Here is a 20675-nt window from a genome sequence, read left to right as displayed (position 1 = left end):
CCATCTGAGAAGCAGCTAAATGAAATGGAATTCATCCAGCACTTCTAATGGAAAACCCAAAATCAATAGATGCCTCATTATGAAACCGCCAGGGGCCTTGAGTTCCCAGCTGTGGATGGAGGGCCTATCCAAATAACCCTGGGCAAATTGCTTGCTTTTCAGCAGCACAGCTGTTAAAAAAATCTACTGATAGACATACAGACATGGATAACAAGAAGAAGCATGTTTGCACCGTGAGTGTTTGTGTGTGCTTGTGGTTAATGCAACCATGTGTGTATAGCATGTGCGTTTGAGTTCATGGCTGTGGGAAAGAAAGAAAAAGGAAGAAATCCAGATTGGGAAGCCCCCCTGTTGACCAGAATCAACCCAAAACGAAGTGAAGCTCATATGGTCTATTAACGCTGTTGGCTTGGACAGAAAGCCACTTGCAAAAAGAAAAACTCAGCAACCCCCATTCAAGTTCTGCATTGACTACTTTTTAATAGACTCAGACCTTGGCTTCAGAAACCCCATCAAGGCAATCACAAACTGGAGCTGTTTATACTCTAAACAAATCACAAAAGAAGAGGTTTCATGGACATGGACGAGGCGAGATTTAGTTTTGGTTTATTTTAATTGGTTATTTGTAAAATTGATAATTTAGTAATTTCAAAAATGTATCCAACAACCTGAACAATATGTTGAATCCTGAGTTGTAAAAAACAGTATCTAGTCTCACACAGCCAGATGTGTCTTACCCTGTGCCAGAGCTGGAGAAAGACCAAGCTGAACTCATCATAATTTGGCTTTAAGCGAAACAGGGGTTACTGCTCTGCGTTTGTAGGCCTCCACAAACCATTCAAGTTGCAGTTACAGTTTACATCCATGTCTGTGAAAACACGGATGCTTCACACACATCTCCCACCCCTCAGCAGCACAGAAGATCTAAACAATCAGTACAGTTTCAACATGGTTACCCATGGATTAGTGTCACCAATTCAGTATCTGACCAAATGTCTCCCCTTGTGTTCCTGAGATAGGATGTTGAGTAACGGCTAGAAAGGAAACATTATGATGTCACAGTGAAGCTGACCTTTGATCTTTTGGATATAAAATGACATCACTTCACCATATAACCTATTAGACATTTGGTGAAATGTCATAATTAGGGGCCGGGCAGCCTAAGCTACCAGGACCCTGTTGTTTTGCTGAATGTTCTTCTTCTTCTTCTTCTTCTTCTTCTTCCGAGGAAATCCTACTTCCCATGCGCGAAAAATCACCAAACTTTACACAAAGGTCCAGTCCCATGCCAGATTGCCTCAGCTGCAAAAATAGGCCAATAGTCCTGATGGTGGCGCTACAGCAAGCCTCTAAAGTTCAAAATTTTGAAAATTCACAACAAATCAACCATATGCGCTACAGATTTGCAACTTTCACCCAAATGTAGCCCCAATACTGAAGAAACTTTTATACATTTAAACCCATTGCAAATTATGAAGTCCATCACTCTTTTTTTCAAAAACTGTAAAACTTATTAAACCTATCTCCTCCCACAATTTTTGCTCAGTTGACACCAAACTTGCTACAGAGCATCTTCAGACTGTCCTGCACAAATGATCCACACAGATTTTTGATTTATCGAAAATTGAGCCTACAGTGCATCAAAATGTTTGACTGTAAACGGTATTGTAAACATATACTTGCAAATTCTTGCTAAATACATTTTCATGACAAAATTTTGGAGTCATGGTAGATGATATTTGGAAAACATCAGAATTTTATCTCAAAAACTGATTTTTTTTTTACAGCATTTTGAATTTCGCTCTCATGCGAACAATTGGAGTCAATGCAAAAATGGCATTTTTAAACATCAGTTTTTCACTTATGGAGCCAATAAATCATTGTTAAAAACAAATTACCAACATCTCCATGCTGTCTAGATGCAATTTGTGTATTTTCAGATTTTTGTCTTAATAACAGCTGTTTGAAATCTGCCTTTACACACTAACAGCTGCTCTTGCACACAGGTGACTGGCTTAGTCAGTTTGTGAAGCTACATTTGACATTTCCATTTGCCAATTAGCTCAGTGAGATAGAGGATGGCTCTTGGTGTTGAAGATTGTGAGTTCAAGCTTCAGCTCGTGCAACATTTCCATATGAGAAATCTACCCAAACTTTTCATAAAGGTCCAGTCCCATGCCAGATGTCCTCAACAGGAAACACAAGACAATAGTCCTGATGGTGGCGCTACAGCAAGCCTCTAAATTTCAAAACTTTGAAAATTCATAACAAATCAACCATATGTGCTACAGCTTTGGAACTTTCACTTTGAAATTTGCTTTTCCATGGCATGGATGGCTACTGTCTGGCACCCTGATGCTTGATGCTTCAATTTGTGAAGCCACACATGAACTATCACTTGCCAATTAGCTCAGTGAGATAGAAGATGAACCTCAGTCTCAGAAGTTGTGAGTTCAAGCCTCAGCTAAGGCAGAATGGACATTCTAATGTGAAAGTCCTATGTTCAGGCACCATGCTATGTGGATTAGAGACTACCATGGTTAAAATAATTATGATCCAGGCAGTTTCATGGAGAGACAAATACTCTTTATCAACACTTTTCCCTGTTATCCCTTGTCTTTTTTCCCTGTTTATTTGGCTTAGCTATCAGTCAATATGCAGACTCTATCCAATAGCTTTTACATTTTAAAAAATGTTTTCATCTTTGTCACCATGGATAATGTTTAGCTTTAAGATAGATCAGGCCAGTTTGTTCATAATTGCTAGCAGTTAATGTTATTCTTACTTTCTTGTTCTTGAGTTTTTTCTTTCCTTTGTATATTATGAGTCTGATCACTTCAGCCACTCATCCACAATTTGACCACCAAATTTTAATAAGTTCATTGTTGAGTCCAAGTGGATGTTCGTGCCAATTCTGGAGAAATTCTTTCTGTTTCTCAGAAGGCACTTTCCCAAACAGAAGCACATGGCCAATTAATATGCAGAATGACATCATCAGATCTTCCTATGGCAAATGTATGACTTGCTCTACTCTGACTGGCTAATGCTCATTGTCTTTGCTGGTTGAATTGGTGGGGTTTAGGCATGAGGAGTGAGGTTGGTAAAGGTTAGGGTAAGAATATCAGAGTAAGCTAACCAGAAGCACAGCAGGGCAGGTTGGGTCATTCTTTTGCCATAGTAGAAAGGTCAGATGATGTAACTCTGCATAATAATAAGCCGTGCGCTTCTTATTTGAGATAGTGTGTAGTGTGTAGCATATTTTTAGAGAAATGACTCTTTGGAGCAATGGGCATTTGTTTTCAAGATAACAGGCTTCAGAATTATTATGGGTCTTTGGAACAATGGCTTGGCAACTGCCTACAGTATGCAAGACCAGTTTTATGTAGCGATGGTCTAAGACAGGTGATAGGCAGCCAGTGTAAAGCTTTATATCCACAGTATCCAAAAGTATCTCCTCTTCAGAAGTTGCTTTAGTTGCTTGGCCTATTGCACTAGTAGGCAGCAGCTGTATGCATAATGGCCATTTCAGGTGTCTTCTTTCTGTATTTATCTCCCGCCAGACTCAGAGACAAGTATGTGAAATGATTCATGTAAAAAGTTCATCTGCGCAACTTGCCTAAATATAGATTGTTATACCTCATTTCCTCAAATCTCTACAGCCATGGTGAGTGCAAAGTTCGCATAGCCCATAGAGCCACAGATTTCATCACATACCCGTCATTTTCACAAGAATAAATGGAGTCCTTACTTGAATTATTGAGGCTGTGTAAGATCACAGTGGGAGCTCCAGGACCTGAAAGAAAAAGTAAAAGCTTGTGAGTATAATTTAAAACATTTTCATGTTACACTGTAATCCTCACTGAAGGACTGTGTGCTTTGCAGATAGTGAAGGACAATTTTTAAAATGACAAAGTAGAAACTGTGGCATTCTTCAAACATTGTAAATGGTATTTTTCTGTGTGACAAGGTTGCTCCTCTAAAGCAGCTACACAAAAGTCAAATGCAGGCAGCTGTCTTGTTGTATCAATTAGGGGTTAAAGGTCATTGCCTCCCTAATAGCCTCAGACTGTCAAATTAAGCCAGTTATTTTCAACATCCTATTGTAAAATACTTAGTCAGAGGTTAATAGGATGGCAGGTTTGCTCAATAGCTCAGCTGCAGCTGAACTGCTCCCTTGACAACTGCAAAACACACACCACACCAACTACATTCCTCCTGCTCACTTTCTTCATATTGAAACACATACCATAACTCTCACATTATCTCCTCTCTTGGACTTACTGTTGGTGGGCTGCCTTCGCTTTGACCTTTGCATTTCTTACAACATTCAATAGTGTCACACAGAGAAATGGTTTCATTACGTGCATGTACCTGTTTTCAACACTAAACCAATCAGAAGCATTTTATGAGTGGAATTAAAAGGCTCGATTTCCTCCTGATGAAAACAGGTGTCAGCGTGCACTTGTTGGGGTCATGTGAACTTGGCCCTCCAAAGACAACAAGCTTTCTCCATTATTTTTATTGCTTTTGGGAAAGGGAACTGTGTTATTGTCCAATAAATCACTGCGCCAAGGCCCAAATGCTTCTGAGCATGAAGCACTCTCATCTGCTGAAAATAAATTGAAACCTCAAACAATATAAAGAGTTACCCTCTATTAAATAAGCTACTCGCTGCCCAATAATGCTACCTAAAAGTAATTATACACAATAGAGTGGCTAATTGTTTAATTTTATGCCTCTCATTTGGAACTGATGAGAGATGAATTTAAAACTGAATAGTTGGAGGGTGACAGATTACAATAGGCGAACCCTGCCAGATGATCTCAGCTTGGCTAAAAATGGAAGAATAAATTAGGAACATTAAACACTGTTTCCCCAATTTCAAATAATTTTTCAATATGTCACCCGCCACCATCTGCAGTGTTGTCTCTAACTCTACAAGCAATTTTAACTCAAAGGTAAAAGCTCATGTTATTCAAGGTTAGTGCACTCCAGTGTGTTTGGATGACCACATCTGTATATTATCTTTTTGATTAAGCTTATTCATGCCATACAATGAAAGTTTAACTTCTGTATCACTCTGCTGTGAGTCAGCGTTAATCTACAATGCAGAGATATTGCAGTCATATTAATATGATTCAAAACAAGTTAAGATGATTACTCAAAGCAAGCCTTAAAACAAGAGTAGAGATAATCACAGACAGATTTAAAAGATGATGCAGTTGGCAATGTGCTGTCTGCAGACAGGTCATTTCAGGGATAGTTTGGATGAGTAATTATCTTTCTCGATGACTCATTCTGCACTCTGAGACATATTTATCCAATTGTTCATTATGTTATGTGGGAAGTCCTCTTCAGTTGTATACTGAACAAAAAAAATTAGATACATCACCTTTGTTTTGCTCCCACATTTTTAAGTTAAAGGTTTAAGACTTTTTTATACACTGAACAGATATATTTCTCCTAAATTTTGGTCACACATTTGTTAAAATCTGTGTTAGTGAGCACTGCTCTTTTTCCAAGACAATCCATCCTCCTGACAGGTGTGGCTTATCAAGGTGCTGATTAAACAGCATCATTACTCCATAGGTGTGCCTTGAGATGGTCACAATAAAAAGCCAATCTAAAATGTGCAGTTTGATCTTTGACATATTTAGGATTTTATATGATAGGGTTGTTTAGGGTGTTTAATGTGGCCTGTGTGATGTTGCTGGATAATGGTAGGCATTGGAACATGCTGGTGTACACGCAGATCCACAGCATCCCAAACATGCTCAAGAACTGGGATGTTTTCAGCTTCCAGGAATTGTGTACACATCCTTACAATATGGGGCCGTTGCAACATGTGGGCATGGTGATTGATGAATGGCATGCCAATGGTTCTAAGGATTTCATCACAGTATCTGTGCATTCGAACTGCCATCAATAAAGTGTGTTGGATTGATTAGTGTTAAATGTACTATCCTGCGTCGCCATTAGGTGGCTTATGTTAGTAGCTGAGGCAGGCCATGGTGTATTTAACTTCATGCCAGAAAACACAGGTGTTGCTGATTGAGGGAAGCAAACAGTTTTTGATTGTGCTCACATTACGATTACTATGGCTGTATTTAAATACGTCACTTTGTGAAAGCTGAAGATGCTCTATTTTTACCAAGAAATTTAAGAACAGACACTGGGAGAGCCTTTAATGTTATTTGATGGCGTACCTTTACAGTGGAGGATAATGTGTTGGTTTGTGGGGCTGATGTCAGCATCGAAGTATAGACAGTGAGCTTTATTTAGCTCGCATGTCAAGCACCGTCGTGGGAACAGACCCACAGTTTTAACACTGAGGAGAGGAGATAATAAAATTAGGAAGATAAGACAAGAAGCACAAAACATTTTGAGTAAAAGCTTGAGGGTAATGCTGGCATTAATTTATCTTTATATCAAGGTCAGAAAAATCCCCTGCAGAGATCAAAACCAACAATAAAGCATCCAGCTAACTGTTTACCTGTATAGTCACAACCTGATGTAGGCTACATCTCTACGGCAAAGAACGTAAGGATCAAAATGTTCTAGAAAATATTGAAATGTATAAAATACTAAAGAAAAAACAGTACTTTATTATAGATAACTGTAGCAAAACAGCAGTGTAGAGGTGCAATGACTGGTGGATTAATCAACTAGTCAATTGACAGAAAATGACTGACAGTCAATGAGGTATTCATACTAGAACTCTACGGCATAACGGATATGTCAGGCTTTGGATACACACAATGATCGTTGGCAGGGTAAATTCATAGGTAATTAAATATAAAATAATACCAGCATTATCCTTTAAAGTCTGTAAATTCACTATCAATAAAATTGTTTTCAAAAAAGCCATACAGAGCAGACAGGGTGAATACTCTGACAATAACATCAGGTTAATGTGTGGGAGTCTTGCAAAGATCTTATGACAAATGTCAAAAAAAGCAATTTTAATTAAAAACCTTTATGCGCAGTTGAAGCACTCTAAGTGTAATCACTGTCAACAGCAAGTGCTGTATAATAAGCAGGTGCAAAACACACCTGAAAAGCTGCCGTCTTCGTGGTGAACCCTCTGTGCTGAGAAAATAACTGTCAAGAGAAAATCAACAAAAATTATCATAGCAGAAAGACGTGACAGATTAAACACTGAACCTCATTAACTCCATGTTTAAGCTCAATATATACATCTAAATAGCAAACACCACATGGTTTTGTGTACAGTATGAATGTGGTATCCATGGTGAATTGAGGAGAAAAGTAGACAATTTAGCGTTCCCTGTCTCAAACGTGATTCATCAGTGGACAGACCAGGCGCTTTTCTATGATATGTATGTTTTTAAATAATTAGACTTACAGATTGTCAGTGTTCTCATCATACGCGATGATCTTGGTCACCTCCCAGTTCCCTGATGTTAGATGTCTGACTTCATTTTGATCTACTCTGAACTGAGAGAAACAAAAGAAGATGAGTAAAAGTCAACTGTTTGAACATGGTAGACTCCATCTAATAATTTAGCTTCTGTTTGTCTCATTGTATTCTGCCCATACCAGATAAACAGCAGCATAAGTCATTGGTTCAAAGCCTAAGTGTTTAAAGGAGCTGTATGCCACATTCAGAGCATATCTATGAGTCTGGGGTGGGATTGCCTGTTGACGGCTCTCAGCATGGGATGGCTGATAGGCTGCTAGTGGCTAACAATGCTAAAAGTGCGAATAGTGCTAACAACAGCAACACTCAGTACCTATACATGACATTAAAGAAAATCTATTTATTGCGTTAGTCTGACTGAAACCAGACTTTTAAAATACATGCAAACCTGTTAGCGCGACTGAAATCGTACTGAAGCAAATTTCTTAAAGTTGCACTAACACACCCAGATAATGTGATTGGGAGTCGAATTACTCCTGCATGTATACAGTCAATTGAACTCAAACTGGCTGAGGCACTCGGAGCATGCTCCACAGTTTCTGCCCTGGGCATTGACCCAGAGGTTGAATAGTGTTAAATGCACAACAGAAGAAGAAGTCGGGAACAACATGGTAAAATCCACAATCCGAGCCATGCATTTTTGGATGGACAAAATGTACAGAGCTGTAAAGTTGTCACCAGTTTGCTGCTAGCTATGCCTTGTTAACTTGTTTGTTGATTGTATGGTACGTGACGTAATAGGTCAACCTATTAACATGCAGAGGAGGGCGGGCATTACACTTCTAGGATGACACCATTCCGCCATTCTGTGGCTCAGGGGAGTGTTATCAACTGTAACCATTGAATAAGCACAAGCAGAGCAGCAGTGGGATGTCAGTGGGATACACACACAGGGACCCACGTGCATGTTAGTGCTCGTGCAGCTACCACAACAAAGAATAGAGAGGCTCCAATTACTATATACCCAGAGTTAGTCTCACTCACCAGACCTTTCTCAAGAAAAGAAAGGTCTGGCTGGGCCGACTCTCACTTTAAGATTGGTGAAAAAAACACCCCGGCTGCATGTATTTCGTCGCCTACAGGACGTGAACCATGGCAGAAAAATGGCTACATCCCCGCAAGATCAAACACCGCAAAAGTTAGTAAAGGACGTGTTGAAAACGGTTGAAAACTGCTACACAACCGGAGGTGGTAGGGCGGGACTTCAGCGGGTGGCTCGTTCCGCCCAATGAGAGGCTGATCTATGCAGCGAACTTCCGCCCACTCAGACTAACCCGGAGTTAGCATGATTTCATTGTCTGCTCAGGATGCCATTTCTCCACTATATCTTTACACAGCAAATAATGGATTGCGTCTATATTAATATTCTGAATGTTACATATGGAACCTTTAAAAATGGCCCATTTGTATGCTTTCCTGACAAGAACTTGTCCTCCTTGTCTATCACAGGCAGAAATGGAAGTAGCATTACTGTGTTATGATGGTGCAAAACTGCTTACAGTGTGCTCAGACTGAAAGACAAGTGAGTTGTTGATAGGATGTGACTGCATACAGTCACAGTGTAGCTGATGGAAAAGATGTTAGTGATTTTAAAGACATGATGTTAGCACTGGAGATGCTAACTGAGGTAAAGCAAATGATGTATGATTATCCAGCGGCTTTATGACTCATATATAGCAAAAGTTGGAAGAAGTCTGGACTCCTACACCGTACACACACATACAGAGACACAAACACACATACCGAGACACACACACACACACACACACACACACACACACGCAAGATTGTTACTATGGTGCCAGACAGCACATTGGCTGTTTGTGGCAAATTGACATAGACTGGACAAACGCTCCGGGCAAAGTATGCTTTGCGTTCAGTCTGAGCACACCTTTAGGGAGGAGGCTGGGGGAATGGTTGGGCATGCAAAACTGTCCTCAAGAGATGTTTCATTATTCTTGATTATTCAAGAATAACTAAGAATAACTGATTCAATCATTTTCTTTACTTAAAATATTAGTTCTGGCCGATGTTTTTTGTAACCTCTATTTGTCATGTGCTGCTTCACACCACGTCTTGCTCACCTTTTTTTTTTTTTTTTACCTTGACCATGATCTTACCTTTAACCTAACAGAGTAGGGGCCATGCAGTTACCAAAACACAACCATAACCTTTACCCAAACCTCAAGCCTTGTGGTAGCAGATCAGAAAACACTCATATGGGTGATTTTTGGACATTCACAAACACAGTTTTACTATGAAAATTTGAAGACTTGTTGGTACATTAGTATTTCCCTCATAGATTGTAGAAAATTTTATCAGGTCTGAAAAATTCATCATAAGCCACACAGGTTCACCCACTGATTTATTCCTCCAAAACTAATACTGCATGAATTTTAATATGGGGAAAGTGTTCCCATACTTGGAATAAAATGTGATGAACCTCTGTAATAAAACAACAGCAGAGAAACTATCCATGGCTACATGACTTTAAATATCCCCGTTTCTCCCTACGAACATTACTGAAATCCAGCATGCAGCTTGTGTATTTCTTTGGGTTCAGATTGGGATGCTTTAGTATACGTGTTGTTGAGAACAGGCTCTTCTTATTGGGCCTGTGCTGCTGGGGAGAAAGGTATCATAAATCACTCTCAAGAAGTTTCTTGATTATGGCAACACCTCAATTAACGGCTCAACAACAGCATGACCAATGAGAACTGCTGTGAGCAATTTCCTCAATTTTTGGTGAAACTATTTGAGAGCACACACTCGGCTGCACATTAAATAAAACAGCTCTGTTAAAGCTGTGGCAGCACACAACATCCATCCTGTCAGAATAAAGGAATTAACCAGATCATTTGGCTGTGAAAACTGTTCCTACATGCTGTATCATTTTTGCCTGACTATAAACTGAACCTTCACCTGTGTGGTGAACATGGCAATGTGATGAAACTCTCCACGTCCTCCTTGCTTGACTGGGACGGTCAGGAAAAATCTGCTGCCGTCTTTGGAGAACACCGGTTCTTGGTTCTGCAGAAAGAACAGATGCATAAACGCCACAGCATCTATCACCTAATTCGATCAATCAACACATATGGCAAGCCCCTTTAACATTTAATCAATTAATCTCACTCCTAATTAAATTTTAGATATCCATAATAGCTTTTCTCCTGGTCAAAACTTAATTCTTACTCATCAGTATGGCAATTCAAGACATACACAGTATCATTCTTACTAGTATACGTTGTAATCAAGATATCTACAACTTTGATTATACTAGCCCAAAGATGTTTTTTGTCCATAAAAAAGTATAACTGACTGTTTTAACATTTAATCACTCGACAGGATCTCTGTAATTCAGTTCTTCCTGGTCAAAAAGAACATTTCTTTAACGGCGACCTTGAGTGCCATGAAAGGCGGCTTATAAATAAAATGTATTATTATTATTATTATTATTATTATTTCAGATATCTACAATGTCATTTAGAATTCTTACTTACTTTTTTCTTTTATATGTTAGCATGATCAGCAGAGAATGAAGTGTAAACACTTCCTGCAACTCTGATTAAGACAGTGCTTAAAGGTAACAAAGTGCATTTAGAAGTGCATCACTACACTGAATTCACACAACATAATTTTAGTCACTATAGTTCAACTCAACCTGTAAAACAACTGAATAATGTTGTCTGTGGGTCTGGTAGGGCTTTCTAAAGTCCTCTCATGATGTCATAGTGATGTCATCAGGGTTTCCTGGTATTGGGTTTGGGGAATTAATAACAAAAAGACTGTGTTACAAACTGTACACATGGTGTTTGACTGAGTAGTACCAGGCAGCGAGGCTTTAACAAAAGGTACTATCAGTTGCACCATGGGAAATGTAGGACTCCATTTCTTTGTAGCTTCACTTATACTAGGGACTTAAGTGAGAAATCCTGAGGTCTGGCGCATCAATTTTGATCATTCTTTTTTAAAACTATGTCTTGTGAGTCCCTTGTAGTCCCTATATAACAATGACAGGAGCCAATCTGAGTTATGACGTGCAAGTAGTAATGTCTCCTGTTGTGAAGTTGTATCCTTCATAAGGTTTGTCCTATTTACTGGAGCAGAGAATGCCCTTCAGGGTGTCCATTATCAGTTGGACAGTTCATGCCTTCATGTTGGCCGTTAAAAACTGATAATGGACACCTGCTCAGGCATTATCCCTTACATATAGTATGTTATTGCTATGGTCTATGGCAGTCCAAATATATTGGCAAACATGAACACCAAAAACTAGAGTATGTCATAGGGTACATAGTCTAGAGCTGCTCCAAAGACAGTAAATTGGTAGAGATGTGCAAGATGACGCTGAGAGGAGCCAGGGGGACGTTCTGAGTTTATGGGAACATTTTTTGTTTCAGTACTTAGAATAGTACAACAGAGTAAAGCTCATTGATGTATAAAAAAGAAAACAATTATTCTGTCAAAATCAGGTTCCCATTCATTGTCTATGGAGCAGCTCCAGACTTTATACTTGATGACATCACAGGTTTACTGACTTTACTTACTTCTCTGACTTTAATAGAGAGTAGCTCACATTCACAAATATTGATTGCACTTTCCTCGACCCTGAAAATAACATATTGGATTACATGTTTACCTTAACTATTTTTTTTCTTATTGCTATTTTTACTCAAGTAACGTATCTAAATACTGTGAACAGAAAACCAGTACATAGTTTTTAGATAACTTTAGATACTTTAAGCCAAACTTTCCAGCCAAATTAGCACTTATTCCTGCTGTGAACTGTCATGCTAATGCAGCAATTTACATCAAGTTCATCAAGTTTCAATTTGTGAAACCCACAGTCAGTAAATAAATATCTCACTCAGTAACACAAACACATCCTGTCTCAGATGGAGGGAGTTTACCCAGAATGAGCCTTTGGCATTTTAGACAATCTTACACAAATATCCGCAAGCAAAGGCCTTCTCTCTGCACTGACACAACCTCACAGACAGTAAATGAGCATCGAGCAGATTACCACTGTAACAAAGACAAGCAGCTCTGCATGCCAAGATTGTCAAGTTGTTAAATTACCCACCGCTACAGCCAAACATGTATGGCTGCAGGGCTTTATAACCAAATCCTGCAAGACACTTTCTCTCCTCTGCATCCATACCAATTTCCCCATTTAATGAAATAAAAAATGCTAAAGCTGAGAGCAGACTACCCTCTTTCTTTTGGAGGGAAATAAATAAAATAGCCATAACTAAATGGTACTAATAGTACAATGACATCGGTTGGCCTTGCTGGCTTTTATTAGATGCTGGGTTTTTGGATGTCTATGGCACTGCTGACATTACTACACAAGCAAAGAGGTTGATGGTTAAATAAGTCAATTCTACAATGCTGTCATGCTTTCCTAGGGTCCATGTTGACAAGGAAAGGTTATTCAAATATTTTTCTTACAGTGAAAACATTTCAAAAAGCTCAATATGTGCTGCAATTTTGCAAATTTCTTGGCTGAACTCTATAAACTGAATAGAAACACTGACTGAAGTGGCTGTTTCTTTGATTTTAATTTTAACTCATATAAACCCAATGCACTTCAGTATCTCCAAAGGCTCTATTATTTGCTCATAAATTCTACTGGTGATTATAAAGTCAATGTTCACAGTTTCATCTGCTGAAGAGAATGATTCAAGAGGCCGACATGAGTCCCTCTTGCTGCCGCTCATCCTGTGTTTGCATCACCAGGTGTAGGATTTTAGGGATGAATAAAGCTTCCCTCTACAAGTATTGAGAAGAGTGTGTGTGTGTGTGTGTGTGTGTGTGTGTGTGCATGTAGAAAGACGCAGAGATGAGGTGGAAAATTGGTAAAGTTGCTCTTTATATGGCATAATTTAAGAGATGCTAAGCTAGAGATGATTAACATCAAGTGAAATTACAGCACTTGAACGCACGCTTTCAAAATTTTACATATAGACTGTGACAGATGGAATGGAGAGCACTTTACCTGCTTGGAAAGCCAGAGCTCAGAGCTTTCTTCATGTCTCTGAAAAAGATGTCAGAGCAAAATGTCAGTGTGGTGTTAATGCACCCAGATCATCCAAATCCTCACTGTACAGCCTTTCTGTTTGGCTACTGCGTTATACTTCTACTTGGTACACATAGTTTTTTAAATAGTGAAGCAGTATAGTAGAAGGGATGTAACCATATTCTTTCTCCCAACTTGAATCTTCTTTTATGTCAGCAGAAGTTCTGCAAAATGTTATTTTTCATAAATTGTAAAACTTGTTTTGGAGTAACACTTCAGTGGCACATTTTCCAGACAGAATCATCTGCCATATAATGGACCCCCTATTTTGTTGTTTATTTAAACACCCCACTGGGGACACTATTCCCAGTCTGAGCCATCATTTCAAACCAATATGCATGAGCAGGAGCCAGAGTTTTGGCAGAGGAGGCTGGACGCTGTGTCCAGGCCTGAGCTAAGCTGCCTCTTGGCTGGGCTGCATGTTTGTTCGTGCAAATCACACCAAATCAGGAACCACAGAGCTGGAGAGCAGGCTGTGGGACCCACAGTTCAACTGCAGGGTTAACACTACTCTCTGTCATCCAAATATGGAGAGAATATGGAAGGAGTTTACTCCAGGGGATGGGCTGCAATTTCAGCAAAGTTTTTTTTTTTTTTTTTTTCAGTAAACGATTAGTGTAATAGATACAACAGTCAAGATTTTTCAACAGAGTGGCACAGAAGAGTTCATTCACGTCTTCACAAAATAGGCCAGCCCGTTCATTCCCAGGTCATCACAATTTTCACTTCAGTCTCATCGCATATTAATGTTTGGTCATGGACTTTCCATGTTGACGTACGACATGCAAGGTACCCTGGGTGCATTGGATACTGACGTTCTGGGGTGCCGTGCCAACTTCTGCCTGTCATATGCATTGTCTGTTTTCAGAATACACTTCTGTTTTCACAGGAAATGTACAGTTTGTATACAGTGTCTCTCAAATAAATTTGCTATGTTGGTTCAACACTACACACTGACATTTGTGTCCTTCAACAACCGACACAGGTGGTTACGTTTAGTCAAAACATACATGTGGTTAGGTTTGGCCAACAAAAGCGCATGGTTGGGTTTATAACAAAATAACAGGGTTCTAGATGCCACTAAATCCCTCACACTGGACCTCTGAACCATTTGTTTTTTTTTTCTTTTGTTTTGTTTTTTTCATTCTCGCGTTGTCTCCAACACTATCTGGTTGCCTTTACAGCCTTTGCTGTTTTTGTACAATTTGTACAGTTATGGTTCCTAAATTTCTCTCCACCAAGAATTCTTTTGCCACAAAAAGAAGAGACAAAATGTACAAAAAACATAGTTAAAGATTCATTTGACTGATAGCATAATTTAAAAAAATAAATAAATAAAAGATTCTGTAGATATTGCAATGATAATATTATTATAGACTCTTTTGGCCATGATTATTGTATAGTGAGAATCTAATATTGTGCAAGCCCCAATGCAAACCCATCTGTGGTATTGACACAGTATAAAGAGCGAGAACGTCTGAGTAGGGGGTGAATGGGTCAAAGGTCAGGAGATAAGTGTCCATGTCCTGTGTGAAACCGAAAGTCAACATTAACGTTTTTTAACTACGTTATATAGTTAACATCTGGAGACATACGTGTCACATGACGTATGATACGTATATCATGTGACATACTCATTAACTTACTTACCCATGAAGTTACTAACAAACACTGCATTCTAACCATGATCCTTCTTCTAAGCCTGACCAAGTATTTTTGTTGCCTAAACCTACAGGAGTTTTGGTAAAAAAAAAAAAAAACAAACCCTACATTTCCATGGAAGTTTATTTTGAAAAGGACACCCAAGCAGATTTTGACACGGTAACTGATGCTAGAGGGGTTACTAGAGTATCATAGTTTAAAATGTAGGGCCACTAACCTATTTAAGGCATTGGGCCTGAGAATGAGTTGAATAGGTGGTGTGAAAGTTTTGCTTACAAAGGATCTATTCACAGAGTTAGTTGGTGAATGACTAGTTGGTAGCAAATCAGGAGCATGCTGGTGGTGGTTAGTCAGAACAACTCTGTAAAGCTTTTTCTACTATCTCTGTAATGAGGTGTTCACTCCCCCCTGGCATTGTGTTCTCAAGACTCAACTTCACTGATCATTCCCTAAACCTCGCCCTCAAATAGGCATGTGAAATTATAGCTAAGCAACTGCTATAATGTTGAGCAGGCTTTCAGGTATTTATTTTCATAGGCTGCAGTGCGGGGGTAGGTAATATGGCAAAATTGGTTTTGATACAATTCCAAGTAGTACCAGGGTCAGAACCACTAATATCAGTAGGCAATGTTAAGACTTTGTTATGGTCACAGCAGCTAATGTACTGTTGTATAAGAGAAATATAGCATGATTTGTAAGGTCAATGCATCATTAATATGCTACCTCTGAATATTTTAATAACCATCAAATAATTCATTAAACACTGGGCATTTCTTTTTACATTATAAACAGAAAAAGTGATCACAGTGGCAGAGAAAAGTTTCATGGTTTCTCAACATGTTGTATTGGTGTGCGTGGTGCTCTACTAAGACTGATACTCGGTGTATGAGGAGTTTGAAAGGTGCTGTGTTCTTTTAGCCTTTACAAAGCCAAGAACTCAAAAAGCAAAAGAATACACTTTTACAGTGTGTTTAAGTGCTAAAGATAATGCTGGTCTGTGTAACTGCTGAAAATATTGATGAGTGTCTCACAAAAAAAACATTAAAGCCACCTGTACTTTCTGTATAACATGAATAACAGACACAACTTTTCTTACTTAGATCCTCTTGAACTCACAACAACAAAGCACATGGCAAGCACTTAGACTATATAAAGACGAAAACGATTTAAAACGACATGAGCTCGTGAGAAAGTTGAAGTTAAACAAGGACCGGGAACAAACACAAGACGCAAGAGGTTTACCTTGGAAATCAAATCAGATGAGTCAAGAGCTGTTACTAGCTTTATCAAATATAAAGCTCGCAAAGAGCTCTTCACTGAAGTCTAACAAGTATTGCTTAGCCTTCCATAAAGTAAATGTTGAGCATTATGTGGCAGTGTGCAGGTAATGAAATGTTTTCTGCACATTTATTGTGTTGACAATAGTTTTTCAAATTAAGTGATCCTAACATAAACACAAAGGAAGGCAGTATGCTTTTAAAAATGTTTAGTCTCCTTCTCTACCCAAGGACACACTTCTCTTTCTATCTCTTTTACACACACACACACACACACACACACACACACACACACACACCGTGACGCAGGCTCCAGTGGTGGTGTCACACACAGTCAGGATGGAGATATTTTGGGCCCGGTTCAACCACCTGACAGATGTCTTGGTCTTGCTGATCCACTTTACCATGGTCACGTAATGTTCCCTGTGAAAAACATTAATTCCATTCAGTTTAAATGTATTTGTTTAGCACCATATCATACAAAAACAAATCAGAGTGCTTTACATAAAAACAAAATAAAACAGCAAAGCTGTGCAAATAAATAGAGATATACAAACATGTACAAATACTGTGTGTTCGTTAAGAAAATGCCAAAGTAAAAGGGAAGATCTTTGTTGTGGTTTTAAAAGGACACGGTGTCGGAGCAGGTCTAAGATCAGCAGGCAAACTGTTCCATTCATTAGGTGCAGGCATACTGAATGCCACCAGACTTTAACCCTCTGAGACCCATATAGACCCATTTATGTCCTTTTTTTGTTTGTTTTTGGAGGGGCAGGAGATCTTGACGGGGCTATAGCACATTAACACTATATGCCCCATAAAAGTGGTATACATTATCTGAAATCTGGAAACCTTAAGATTAATTTGAGATGCAGTTCAACCCTGTGTGTGTCATGTTTCTCTAGTCATACATCTGTAATAAACATTGTATTTTGGTTAGGCGCCTATTCAAACTTTTAAAGTTTAGAGTGCATAAGGACCTAGAACATTATGATGGACGTATGTGACGGCCATTCTCATGCTCATTTATGTCTTATAATTGTTGCAGCATTTTTTGAGTTGATGCCATGTGTTACACAGATTTAATGCTAATTGAAGCCCTTTTTTTACCACTCGAGAATTGCAAAAAAATGTCAAAACCCTTTCAAAATACCACATGAAGACACCATGACCTTAAGGAGCATCATAGACAAATCCATGCTGTGAGCTAGAATTAAAAACTTTTGGCACTTGAAGATTGCATTTTTGGTGATTGGATAGCAAGCACCTGTTCTGAAAACTGCTAAGAGACCCACTTATTGTTAATATACCTATGGTTGTAACATGAAGCTGTGATTATCCTAGAGATCACTATTGCTCACAGGGGCGATTCTAGGATCAGAGGTTTAGGGGTGCTGTACACCCAGAGAGCTGCCTGACCAGGCAAGATAAATTTCACTGTTTTGTACATTTTAAAGCAATTTCATTCCCACATTTGACACTTTTTGGGAAAGTCTGTGACTAAACCATCAAATCTGATAAAGGTTATTTAAATGCTGAGCCACAGCAAAAGAGGAATGGATTGGAATCATAAAAGAAACATACCGTAACCCTAATTTCTGGGGGAAGACAACTCATTTTGATACAGCTGCTCCTCAACATATACATAAACAGTATGTATGTTTCTGGAGTAAACCAGCCCCCTACAGTGAGCACCAAAAATACCAAAAATAAATGTATTTTTGTTGTTTTGTTAAATTATTATGTTTCAACCAAGTACTGTATGGTTTTGACACTTTTCTAGCTTGTTTAAAAAGGACATACAGTAAAAAACAAAACAAAAACAAAATTAAAAAAATCTCTCAAATTTTAGGGGTGCTGGGATTCAATTTAGGGGTGCTTCAAGCACCCCCAGAAATGGGCTTGAAACGCCTATGATTGCTCATTTCATACAGTAAGGTCAAGTTTAGAAAAAATGGTCTTAATACAATAAAATGGCTACTATGGGGACTAACAGCATCGTGTATGAATGAAATTAGGCTCGTTGAATCCACAAGTCTTATCTTTCAGGGTATACCCAATTTTCAATTCAATACCAAGACTATTCAGGGATTCTAGTCTATAGAAATATCTAAATACAATAGACGAAGATAACCTGCATAGTTTTGCCCAAAACTGCATGGGGTTAGCATAAAGTGGGCATGTACGTAGAGAGAAGACTTGTGGGTACCCATTGAGCTCATTTTCGTTCAGATATCTTGAGGTGAGAGGTCAAGGGACGCCTGTGAAATGCTGTTTTTCCATCAACAAAATTTAGCCTAACTCTGGAGCCCTATTTAGCCTCCTTCCTGAGACACTAGAGAGAAGCCATAGCATGTTTGGTACCACTGGATTCCTTATGTCTTCTAGTTTCATATGATACAGTATCATCTCCCTTGCTTCAAATTCTGCCAGCTTTAGCCTCTTAAAAGACAACAATGTCAGCTGGAATCAATACATTCTCACCCCGACCTTGTCAAATATAGAGGTTTGCTCATGGCCTTTGCACATCAAGATTTGACGTGCAAGGTACCCTGGGTGTGTTGTTTGCTGACGTTCTGGGACACCATGTCAACTTCTGCCTGTTAAATGCATTGTCTGTTTTCAAAATACACTTCTGTTTTCACAGGAAATGTACAGTTTCCATACAGCCTCTTTCAAAATAAACGCACTACATTGGTACAACACCTTAAATTGGCATTTTCTTCCTTCGGCAACAAATGCACATGGTTACATTTAGCCAACACACGCACAGGGTTGGGATTAGGCAACAAAAGCTATGGTTGGGTTTGAAAAAAACACAAACAAACAAAGGGTTTGGCTATACAGTCACATGAGAGAAAACACCAGCCTCCTCGGTGAAAGTCGGTGGTTGTTGGGCCCATCCACCACCCCTTCTGACCCCCCTACTTGGACTTTTTGCCCCCTGAACTTATGTTGTTGTCTGTCCGTGTTTCCCCAGATGCCATTGGGCGCCATTACACACTGACGGTGCCCTGCCGCGTATCATGACGATGTGAAAGGACAGCTTTTTCCGTCAGTGTCTGACGTGGAATTGCAGGTATTAAACGACCTCAGAATGAGACCAGGTTGGTTTCCACTGCAACATTGTTAGGTTGGGACAACATTACAGTCTGTAATAACCGAATGAGTAGTGCCGCTAGCTAATGTTAACTTTCACCAGACATAGATTGTACACAGTGCAGTAAACTGAAGAGTAGAAAAGTTAACGTATAAACTGACATTTGTAACCTTCCAAAAATATTCTCGGTTTACTGGGTTTTGGGCAATAGGAAATAACAGGAAATAACATCACTGGAATGAAAGTGAGATTGTAATTGAAACAAGGACGCAGGTTACTTTCCCAGCTTCCTGGTCCTTCCAACTCTGCAAAGTGACTTCAGTGAGCTGTTGTTTTTCTTTTGTCAGGTGTCTTCTACACAGTTTCTTTTTCTTATGGTGGTACAAGAGATCTCTGTTTTATGAGGCAGAGTCGTTCAAGACTCAGCCCAGCACACATTCACAACACATTCATTAACAGTCATGAGATTGAGTTCATACAGTGATGCAATCTGAAAATAATCCAAAGGTTATCATGAGGTTTTCTCAAATGCAGCTGCCTTATGAAATATTTTTTAAAAATAGTTGGGGGGGGGGGGGGGTCTCAGCAGACCAAGGCCTGGATATATTGGTCATAGATTGTCCTTCAGTTTTAAGCTATCCACACTGAAAGTAAAAGTTAGAGCTACTGTAACTGCAATGCAGGGGCACAGCAAGCTGCAGTGCTCACGATTCCCCAATTAACTGTGCTGAGTGTCTAGTGAGCAAAAATTATCATCTGAAGTTTAAAATGTCAAAAGTATCCCTTTCAGTCGCACAGCAGCTGATGCAAAAGTTTGACAAACAAAATGCAGCTCTTCTCACCGTAGCTTGAGCGTCTCGGGAGGCATGAGCTCCAGCGTGTGCGTCGGCCCGTAAAGATTGACTACATAGAGCTTCACCGCCGGGTTGGGTTGGCCAGCCTGTGTGCAGAAACCAACAGTCCAGGCTTTAGACAAAAGCCTCACATCATCCAAAATGGCAAGTGTGACTTATGAAGTGTTGCATAATGATGAAGTGATTTGGAGTGAATAATTCATTGAGAGCATTCATTTAAAAGCCTCTTTAAACATTTTAAAACTGCACATACAGTGAGACA

General features: G+C 39.2%; 1 protein-coding gene across 3 annotated transcripts in view; it reads right to left on the bottom strand.

The window, feature by feature from the left end:
* LOC125899749 (inactive dipeptidyl peptidase 10-like) overlaps positions 1-20675 on the bottom strand; it is a 310646-nt gene that overhangs the window by 14783 nt on the left and 275188 nt on the right. For all 3 annotated transcript variants that reach the window (XM_049594253.1, XM_049594254.1, XM_049594255.1), the window contains 8 exons: positions 20402-20499; positions 16759-16882; positions 13440-13478; positions 10364-10471; positions 7367-7458; positions 7054-7101; positions 6207-6328; positions 3749-3793 (listed from right to left, as the gene is read on the bottom strand). In XM_049594253.1, the coding sequence (XP_049450210.1) occupies positions 3749-3793; positions 6207-6328; positions 7054-7101; positions 7367-7458; positions 10364-10471; positions 13440-13478; positions 16759-16882; positions 20402-20499 (676 nt within the window). The remainder of the gene's footprint in view (positions 1-3748; positions 3794-6206; positions 6329-7053; positions 7102-7366; positions 7459-10363; positions 10472-13439; positions 13479-16758; positions 16883-20401; positions 20500-20675) is intronic.

Source organism: Epinephelus fuscoguttatus, linkage group LG13, assembly GCF_011397635.1.
Source record: "Epinephelus fuscoguttatus linkage group LG13, E.fuscoguttatus.final_Chr_v1".
NCBI lineage: Eukaryota > Metazoa > Chordata > Actinopteri > Perciformes > Serranidae > Epinephelus > Epinephelus fuscoguttatus.
This window is presented reverse-complemented; position numbering and strand designations above follow the sequence as displayed.